Raw genomic sequence first — 10,656 nt, forward strand, 5'->3', positions numbered from 1 at the left:
AAAATTTCACGGTATAGCCAGTTTTCGGACTGGTCAATCAAAAATAGCCAGCGTTTACCAAGTCAATGAAAAATAGCCACCGTTTTGCTGCAATAGAGACCGGTCCAGCATAATATACTGGAGTTCGGTGCACTTGTGTATGAACTCCAGCATATTATGCTGGACCGGTATACTTTGCTGGCTCCAGTATAATATACTGGAGATTGGAGCACTGGTGCTCCAAACTCCAGTATATTATACTGGACCATTATACTTGCTGGAACTCCAGTATATTATGCTGGAGTTCTAGTGTATTTATGCTGGAACTCCATCATATTATGCTGGAGTTCCAGCATACTATCCTGGAACTCCAGTATAATATGCTGGAGTTCAAGTATACTTATGCTGGAACTCCAGCATAATATACTGGAGTATTTTCCGGCTTTTGAACAGTGTTTTCGCTCAAATTTATCTTTACATAAAAAGTGGCTAAATTTCGTTACTTTTGAAATTGGGCTATTTTTGAACGACCAGTTGTAAATCTGGCTATTTTTAAAAATATCCCTTCTTTAAGGGCAGTGAGTACACTATCAAGGCCTAATTATTTTGTCCCCATATTCTGCTATTTTTCTAACAGACAGTATCAAATGCAGAGGCTATTTGCTCTAGTATCCTGATTCCACCACCAAGAATTGTACAAAATATGGTTCTTGTTCTGGCATATTTGCTATTTGTTCTGAATAAAAAGGGGATCTTATTCTATGCTTCTGGTTTTCATGCCCTACACCTACTTGTGGTTAAGTAATGCTGTTTAACGTAGCATGTCTCGTTTAGTGGTAGTCGAATATTTCAGTCGACCATAAAAATACCTGGTACATTGTCGCACTCGCACCTCTTTTTTCCAGAAAAAAAAAACAGAAAATAGAAAGTAAATGGGTTTCCAGAAAGAAAAAAAAAACAGAAAATAGAAAGTAAATGGGTTTCAAAATGAATGCAGTAATTTGACATAATTTGAGTAAAGGTTTTGTGAAGCTGACATCAGGCATAATTTTAGGCTACCAGTGAGCTAACCGAAGATTTCGAATTAAGAAGTTTAATAGGCTAAGGCATATTGCTGATCGGGAATCGGTATGTCGCATTTCCTTTAAGTTGACTAACGCAAGAAAAAGCACGTATGGCACAAACACAAGATCACCATATAGCCCATGTGCTGAAAACATATTACTCTATCTGTCTATCATGTGAAAGCAGGAGATAAAGAAGTCATTATGATGTACAATTTTTCATATAACACGGTTGTTTGGGAAAGGGTGATGGAGATGAAATTTTTTCCCAAGTAGAAGGTTAATGAGTCTAGACCAAGTCAATGAAGATAGATTGGCAAAGAATCTATTTTGATGAATTCTGCAGCTTTGGGAAAATTGGATCAACATAGGCATGATACATTGGATCAGTAAGCCAAAGTTGGGCAATGTAATGATGAGATGAGGCACGCCTATGAACTTCTTCAATAAGCCAGATGCTTGCTTCAGCTTTGCTAGGATGTATGACGGTATCTAATGGAACGTCATCATCGTCAGTACCAAACCTCATTTGATCCCACTGCTTCATGTGGACATTGGTTAGGTAATGCAGGGGTTGCCCATATAACTGCTTAATGGATGCAGCTAATCCCGCCCATGAAGTGAAAGGGATAACAGAGCCACGGTGTGTAGGTATAGGAACCAACTGCATGTACTCCTGGTACATTCTTGCTCTTCTTATCATTGAATCTGTAATTCAGAGCCTGTAAGACTAGTTATACAGATATAATACATGAAATGACTGGTAAACTCACATCTTGCCTGTCTAGAAACTAGTTTGAACTAAGAATTCAACATAAACTATTTAAAACGATTTTCATACTAAAAAGAAAAAGCAAAAGTAACTCCTTCGAGCATTAGTACTATTATCAAAGAGACCTCTCAATTGCTCATTCACATTAGAAAAGATAAACTGAACATAGATTTATGGACGAGATTTTCCTGGGAATCAAACAGAAGCTACTTGTGGCCAGAGATCAGTCAACTTGTACAGATGGATAGGAAGCAAAATAGATATACTTCTTTTCGTCAAGTTTCAATAAGGTTAAAAATTTGACATGGAAGGGTATCTTCTAACCCTTTCACATCTAGTCTTCTCGTTTTTTACTAACCAGATGAGAAATAATCCGTACACCTTTTACTTCCTCTCCACCAGCTCTTCTCCTTTTCATCCCAACCAAATCACATCAATTATTGTTTGGTTATTGTCAGAGTTACTTGATGCAAAGAACCCTTAGTGTCTCATAAACCATTTACCGGAGAAGAAAAAAGGAATACAAGCAAACATCTGGAGTTGTCCAGATGCAGAATTTGCACTTTCATTTTATGAAATCTACTAATTCTACAGTCATTTTTACTTCATTATGATTTCCCAAGGTTGCAGAAAACTTGATTGAAAAAAGAGAAACGTTTTCATCATTTTCAGCTCCAAGACAAATTTAATGCTCCATTTTTCTTAAAGCCCATACAGATCCAAAACCAAGAAAAAGAGGAAACAGGAAGAATCTACGCGCATTGTGCAATTGGAAGCAAAATGATGAGATGAGAGATGGGAAAAGTGGGGAGCTCAGATGTCTTTGTGCACACTCAAAGTGCAGGCTTTCTTGTTGCTGGTGGTTGTGTTCTGGACATAAGCTTGAGAAAAAGGGAGAAAGACACCAGATGGGAGAGGATAAGCTATTAACTCAGTTGAAATGAGCGAGAAGTCCAACTAAGAAGGTGAAATGATTTTCTATTAACTCAGTTTAAGTACTAAGCCTCCTGATCAGTACTTCAACTAGTCTCCGTGTTCCTCGAATGAATCTCACCAAAAATGGAAAGTACTAAGTTGCTCTTTCCAAAATGCTTTGTTTATCAAAACCTATTAGCGTAAATTCTCCTTTTATTCAACAAAAGTGTTCTCCTTCCTTCATTTTCTTTCCTCAAGAAAGAAGAATATTTTATGAATTTATATCTAGAAAGACTTTTCAGTTTAAATGCTTGCTTCTGTAAATGCTAAATACTGGTAGTATTGTCTTCAAGTGGCTACTCTCTATAGCACCCTTGAGAAACCACAATTAATCTGGCTTCAAGGCTAAGAATGAAAAAACAGAAATTTTACTCAACTGATTCATGTCTAAAAGATTATGTATCAAGTTTGATTAGACAAGTTTTATGATGTTTCATTATGACAGTTCCACTTTGCACATTCTTTTTAATAGCCGCTTTTGCACGTTTTGTTATCAAAGCCAATACCATATTTAGGAATGGGAAATGAAATTCTTTACAAAGAATATTATTCAAATCACTTCTATCTGGATGCTCTTAGGTTACATTATCAAACAAGTCGAACTGACAATGTTATCAGATTTTATACGTTAAATTGCATAACGGCTTTGTATAAAAAGTTCATCTGAAGATCCTGTGCGGCTGAACTTGATACGAACCAAGGAACACAACTTACACAAGTACACATCAAGCCTCACGACCTTTCACTAGATCACAAGCAAGAGAACTAATGGACTTAAAAATCTTTACAAAGAAGTGGGATGCCTTGGAGATCAAGTTGGAAGCTCGTTGAAGACTTACAATGTCTTATATGTTTTGCCTAAAGAGGAGGAGTTGAAAGAAGACCATTTGGAGCCTCAAATTATTTTCTTTTAAGTGTATTTATCTTAGGCCTTCTTCAAGGGTAATTTTGTCTTTCATTGACCCTATTTAGACCTGGTGTAAAAGGATATTGATGAGGGTTATTTCCTCTTTAGCTTATTTTGCATAGAGAAAATGGTTTCTAAGGGGCTATGGCTTCCAACTTGTTGATCTAGACTTCCAAGGTGTATTTACTAGGGGAATCATTCCTCTTGAGGGTAATCCTATAGTTTTAGGTTCACTTTGTTTGTAGTTGATAGGTAATTGATTGTTATGAATTGCTTCTGCTTCTCAATTACTTCTTTGTTCGGTCTAATAAAAAATTTATTGCTTGCCTTTATTTGGTTGTTTTTCCGCATTAAAATTCCTACCTGAACTCCATTACAGAATTTTATACTAACACCAAAGACTATTAGATAAATGTGATATTAAGTTAACAGATTCCTCCCGGGCATTATGCTACTATCTTTACTTGTGCATGAACAGCTTTCTAAATTCTAATCACACTTGAGCAACCGACAGTTTAATGTGAGAAATGTTGGCCCAGGTAACCTAAATTCCTAGCTCCGTTTTTGATTCTCGAGTTCCCGTACTAAAAGAATACGCAAGCCTGCGTCAATAAAAGAAACATGAAACACTACAACAACAGCCTAACTAGATCCTCATGTATTGAACAAAACGTAAGAATCTCCACCTACAACATATCTCAAACTTAATCAAGAGAAGAGGGTTCTCCTTTTTCCAGTTTTTCACAGTGACAAAGCAACTGGAGTGTGTTTCCGCTAAGGGAACATATGCAGACACTTCGAGTAGATTGAGAAATAAGACTCTACTCGACAATTATGTGAATTATGGCACAGAATTTCAGTACCTTCAGAAATAAATTCGCTAACAGGTTGACCGGTGGTGATATTATTTTTCAGCTGTTTGTTTTCTGTTTTGCGATCATCTGTATCAGAGGAAGATGAGTCGCCCGATGAGATATCTACCTGCTCACCAAATGGCGCTTCTCTCTCCATAGCTGTAAAATTGCAGTCATTTGGAGAAAATAAAAACAATGCTAGCAGCTTCAACAAACGAAAACTTTGATGAAACTATTTAACTTTAATTGGACGACTCATCTAGGGACGAATGAGTTCAAAAGCCAGTGTGTACTCCCAAGTCCCATAAAGGAAATAAAAAAAATGAATGTAGAATATGAGTTTTGATCCCATATACAAATAAGAGAATAACAAAAAAAATTTAAATCAAGACAGCTCATCAATGAACTGAATGAGCAACTGGCAGAAAGCCATACAATTCTAATCGACCACTATTTTGATTTCCATACATAAAATCCTAGTGTAGAGTCTAATATCCAACCGTCAAAAGTTCATCATGGTTAGCAGATTCAACAAAATTCATGCCATGCTCAGATCATTACTTTTCTCTGCATATATGCTTAATTCATCATAAACTGCATGCTAAAACTAAGAATAGTACGAACTAAAGCCCACTCTAACAAGAGCCCATTCTCTAATAATCAAGAATGTTGCCCATTCTCTAATAATCAAGAATCTTCATAGACAATTAAATTACTCCCTCCATTCCAATTTATATGAACTTGTTTGACTAAGCACGGATTTTAAGAAAAAATGAAGACTTTTGAAATTTGTGGTCCTAAACAAATCAAAAAGGGGCCCAGAGTATTTGTGTGGTTATAAAAGCTTCTCATTAAGGGTATAATTGTAAGTTTAAGCTAAATTGTTACCAAATTTAGAAAGGGGTCATTCTTTTTTGAACGGACCAAAAAGGAAATAGGTTCACATAAACTGGAACAGAGGGAGTAATAATTATTAGATGTATTAGCTTCCAAGTTCGATTGGATAGACATATTTGGATAAGAGGATACCTTCAAAATTGTTTTTTCTATGGATTTAACTTAGACTATCAATCTAAATAACTTGTTATAGTAGGTAACCTATCTTGTTTGTCAGGTTACTAATTCCAGTTTCATGTCCAGTTAATATGTTAGGTACCTAATATAGTAAAATGTATATATAAGATAAAACTTTTTTTCTAAAGATATTCTCTTATTTGGGTAAATAATTAGATTTGAATTGGTTCGAAACTAAAATCCAATGTTCAAATATTAAGGATTTCATAAATGACTTTCACCCTAATCGAAACCCGTAATATCATGATAAGTTGTTCATCCTTTTATCTTCCACTAGTCTCAGGGTACGTGCTTTTGCGTGTGCACCCCATATTAATGAGTAGATAATTTAAATAAAAAAACATAAATATATTGAACAATGTGTTTGAGTTATAAAATAAAAATTAAAGAAAAGGTGTAAATTCCTGAAAATGATAAATACTGATCTCATTTAGTTAGCTCAATAAAAGAAGAAATTCTGCCCTTCGGAAGTCCTCAAATACCTTATTTTGACTTTTGAGGATTTCTGCGGATATTTACCTTAAAATAAACAGGTAACACAAAAATACTTTTACCATGATTCTTCAAAGATTAACCTGAAATTTCTTGTTCATGTCCACTATTGATTCCATCATTTAACTTTGTTGCATTTGATTCAATATATTTGTTCATCCTCCGAATGGCATAAGCAACTTTGCGTTGGTCTATAAAAAGAAAATACTTTTTTTTGATAAAGTATGAGATATTATTAAAAGCATGTTGAAGATGCAAAATAGAGCACTGTACTGGTGCTAAAACAAAAGAGAGTTTGCTAGCACTATTACAGATAATCTTATGCTACGGATTGGGAGCTAACAAAATCCAAAAATGACTCAGGTGAGCTACCAGGGGAGCGATACTCCAGCTACATAACAAAATAAAACAATTAACCTTAAGGGAGTAAGTTGGAGTTGATAATCCATCAAAACACCTTCTATTCCTTTCTGTCCAAATTGTCGAGAATTTAATTTAATTACTGACAATTAACAATATTTTAAAGAACATAATGTGTTAATTAAAAGTAATTCTACCTTGTTGTGCCATCTGTATTTAATGAATAATGGAAAATATCATGCGCCTGCGGAATGCAAAAAACTTGTTAATATTGCATTCAAATTGAATTAAACACATGGAATAGAATTCAGCCAAATTAGAAACATATACTGAGTAAAAATTCTGAACTATATATTAAATGCTAAGTCAGAAAATGTTGCTCCTTATTTTGAAACAAAATCAAAATTTAACCAATCAGTAAGTATCAAGAACAAAAAAACAAATTGGAGCTTATAGTATTAAGAGAATGTTACACCAATCATTTACTATTTTTAGTTTTTTATGAGTTATTGAGTCGTCGTCACCCCGATGGTTTGTGGTGTAGTTGCTGTTTTTGGATTGTTGGTGGTTTTCATTCTTTTCTAAATGATTTATATAAGGTAAAATTTTAGTTTTAAAGTCCTAAATATTAGGACTTCGTACCTAGTTAAGATAAGAAATGATCTAGTAAGAAAAACATTAGTTGTTTATAAATAACAAGTTTGTCTAATGTGAAATCTATCTCTAAAGGGTAAAAAAGTCAATAACATTTCACACATGGTTTTCGTGGTTTTTATAAATGTGGAGAAATAATATACTTGGTTAAAATATTTTGGAAAGTATTTTCTCTGGGAAAACAAGTTACTCTTCCCTATGGAGTAGTAAAAACAAGCTCCATAAATGGCATTCCACACTAATTGTCTCCTCCCCATCCCCCATCGCCCAACAGCCCACCCTACTCCCCATAGTGTTTGCCTCGTGCTAGCAATATTGTCTACTTACTTACCAAACACCAGGATATAATCAAGCTCATTAAGACTATAAATAAACATTATGGTTCGATTCACCAAAATGTATGGATTGCCATTAAAATTCCATTGCTGAAAGGGATAAGGTTTTTTGCTAACTAAAACACATAGAAATGGATTATAAAGAAAAAGCACGCAAGAAATAAAGTTACCAAATTCCGTTAGCGGCAGAGTGATTATGAGCAGCTTAATTAGCGGCAGAGAAGACGAACTTTAGCGACCTGGTAAACAAAATCTTTTGAAAAACTGTTGTTTTACTCTGTTGTTTAAACCAAAAGGGTTCAATTTTATTTAAGGGAGGGGGTATCCAATTATATTATGAATGAACCCGTTAGGTCTTTTGTTTAAATGGCCTCCACATGTCCGTCCGTTAAAAGTACAATTTGTGCCGGGTGTACCTCACTAATAACATGTTTGGCCAAGCTTATTGGATGCATTTTTTTTTCAAAAAAAAATATTTTCTTTTCAAGGTGAAAGTGTTTAGTCAATTTTTTGGAAGAAAAAAATGGTTTTGAGGAAAAACTGAATCAGTTTTGGAGATGCAGAAAAAAGTTACTTCTCTTTAAAAGCACTTTCTTGAAAAGCACTTTTAAGAAAAATACACTTAGAAGTAGTTTTTAAAAAAGCTTGGCCAAATACTAATTACTGCTCAGAAGTGTTTTTCAAATTAATTAGCCAAACACAAATTGTTTCTCACAGGTAGTTTTGAGAAAAACACTTTTGAGAAAAAATATTATAAATCTGGTATTTAATTTTTGTCAAGCATCCTTTAACTTTGTAAGCAAGGTAAATAACCTTTTTACCCTTTCACTCTCCTCTTCTTCTCCGACTCTTCTTCTACACTTCTTCGTAAATGCTCCTAACGCCGTTTTTGTTGTCCACTCGCATAAAATGGTTCGAGGAATACTGGCAGGTTTTCTTTGAGTGACCTTTTTTATGCTCCTACTTTATGTTCATTGGGATTAGTGGTAGCAAATGGGCGGGTTGGATTGAATTAGACAAGTTAAAAATGGATTGAGCAAAAATGATTTGAGTATCAACCCGTCCATATTTTATACGAGTCAAAAACGGGTTGGGTATCAAATGGGTAGGTTGAATGTGACAACCCGACCCGTCATCACATGAGTTACCGCCCCATTTTCCCCATTTCCTGCTTCTTTATGCTTCATTATAAGAGTCTTGTGTGAACGAGTTGATTTGGATTGGTTTTAGAAGGAAATGAGACACTTAGTCTCTTTAAGGAAGGTTTGTTTTGGAAAAGTCAACCGGATGTTGACTTATAAGTTAGAGGGCTCGGATGTGATTTTCGGTGATTCGGTTAGCTTCGGGGGATGATTTGTGACTTAGGACTGTGATCGGAAGTATTGTTGGAGGTCCGGTGTAGAATTAGGCCTGAATTGGCGAAGTTAGTATTTTGGCGAATTCCGGTTGATAGGTGAGATTTTGATCCGAGGGTCGAATGAAATTCCGAGAGTTGTTGTAGCTTCGTTAGGTGATTTGGGATGTGTGCGCAAAATTTCAGGTCATTCGGAGGTGTTTTGGTCGGGTTTTTGATCGAATGCGTATTTCGGAAGTTTTAGAAGAACTTAGGCTTGAATCCGATGTAATTTGATGGTTTTGGTGTTGTTTGTGGTGTTTTGATGATTGGAGCAAGTTTGAATGGTATTTTAGGATGGATTGGCACTTTTGATTGAAGTCCCGGAGGCCTCGGGGTGATTTCGGATGGCCATCGGGATGAATTTTGGACTTGTTGCATTTCTGAAGTTACTGGTATCTGGTATGTCCGCATCTGCGGAAAAGGGGTCGCAGATGCGGTTCCGCAGATGCGATGATGGGGTCGCAGGTGCGAGAGGTACGAAGAAGGATGAGTTCCACAAATGCGGAAGAGGAGCCGCATCTGCGGTATCGCAGATGCGGTAAAGGACTCGCAGAAGCGAAGGTTGGGAGTAGAGGAATTTCCGCAGGAGCGGATGGTATTTCGCAGATGCGGCATCCGCAGAAGCGGGTTTAGATCGTAGAAGCGGTCCTGGCAAATAGTGTAAGATCTGCAGAAGCGGAGGGAAAGCCGCAGAAGCAGTAACCGCAGGTGCGGTTCATTGATCGCAGATGCGAAAATGTCTGGACAGAAAGGGTTTTAAAGGGTTCATTTTGTTCCGCGAGCTAAGGTATATTTCCACCATTTTTGAGCAAACTTAAGAGCTTTTGGACGGAAATTAAAGGTGATTTCGACTGGGTGTGATTGGAGGTGAGTTCTATGACCTAAATACATGATTTAATGGTAGAATTAACCTAGAAATTTATGAAAATTCATCAAAAAGGGGGGAAAAGCTAGGGCTTAGAATTTGATATTTCAAAGTGGGATTTGATGGGTCATTTGGGCTCGGATTTGGGAGTTCTTGGTATGTATAGACTCGTGGCGAGATAAGGAATCCGATGATATTAAATTTTCTGATTTTCGAGAAGTGGGCCCGGGGCTCGGGTTTTGCAAATTTCGAGAATTTCAATATTTTTCGAGTCTTTTCGATTGGGTTATGTTCCCTTAGCCTATTGTAATGTATTCGTTGTGGTTTTGATCAGATTCGACGCGCGAGGAGGCCGATTTGAGAGGCAAGGGCATAGCGAGCTAGGATTTTGGCCGACTTGAGGTGAGTAATGATAGTAAATGATATCCTGAGGGCTGGAAACCCCGGATTTGCACAACGTAGTGCTATATTGAGGTGAAACACGCGCTTCATGACGGGCGCGGGGTTGTTTACTACTGGGGATTGTTACTTGGTCCGTCCCGTTGATATTTTACCGCGTATTTAAATAGGACATGTTTATTATCATCATGATTTGGGCCTATTGCCATATTTTGGGCTTCATGCCGACTACTTGAATCCTTCGTGGATTTTATCACTGTTTCCTCACTATTTGATATACTACTTGAACTCAGTCCTGTTGATTATACTGTTTTACAAACTTAGCTGCTTTAAATGAACTTTGAGACTTAAATGATATTTCCACTGTTTTGTTTGGGCTGAGCCCTACCATTTTATTGATGCCCGAGGGGCTTATGATGTTTTCTGGACTGAGTGAGGCCGAGGGCCATATGTGAGGAGGCTTTCAGGCCTTGAGTGTGATGTGAGAAGGCTTTCAGGCCTTGAGTGTGATGTGAGAAGGCTTTCAGGCC

The 10,656-nt window shown here is 36.5% G+C and overlaps 1 protein-coding gene across 2 annotated transcripts; it reads right to left on the minus strand.

Annotated features, from left to right (window-relative positions):
* Positions 1 to 1,110: 1,110 nt before the first annotated feature.
* Positions 1,111 to 7,808, minus strand: LOC109237237 (protein RDM1-like). 2 transcript variants are annotated; one of them, XM_019403516.1, is made up of 5 exons: positions 7,637 to 7,808; positions 6,675 to 6,721; positions 6,201 to 6,308; positions 4,561 to 4,710; positions 1,111 to 1,751 (listed from the first exon to the last, which is right to left on the minus strand). In XM_019403516.1, exons 2-5 carry the CDS (start codon positions 6,685 to 6,687, stop codon positions 1,369 to 1,371), a joined length of 654 nt encoding a protein of 217 aa, XP_019259061.1. In that variant the 5' UTR covers positions 6,688 to 6,721; positions 7,637 to 7,808; the 3' UTR covers positions 1,111 to 1,368. The 2 variants fall into 2 exon arrangements, with proteins under 2 accessions (XP_019259061.1, XP_019259062.1); XM_019403517.1 differs by lacking the exon at positions 6,201 to 6,308 and having other exon boundaries at positions 7,637 to 7,804.
* Between the last annotated feature and the right edge of the window lie 2,848 nt (positions 7,809 to 10,656).

The sequence above is a fragment of the Nicotiana attenuata genome, unplaced genomic scaffold (assembly GCF_001879085.1).
Source record: "Nicotiana attenuata strain UT unplaced genomic scaffold, NIATTr2, whole genome shotgun sequence".
Taxonomy (NCBI): Eukaryota; Viridiplantae; Streptophyta; class Magnoliopsida; order Solanales; family Solanaceae; genus Nicotiana; species Nicotiana attenuata.

Excerpts from the sequence above, each read along its gene's own strand:
- LOC109237237 (XM_019403516.1), bottom strand. Across the intron at positions 4,711-6,200 it reads ACATGAACAAGAAATTTCAG|CTATGGAGAGAGAAGCGCCA; the intron begins GTTAATCTTTGA and ends GCAATTTTACAG. Across the intron at positions 1,752-4,560 it reads TAGCGAATTTATTTCTGAAG|ATTCAATGATAAGAAGAGCA; the intron begins GTACTGAAATTC and ends TCTGAATTACAG.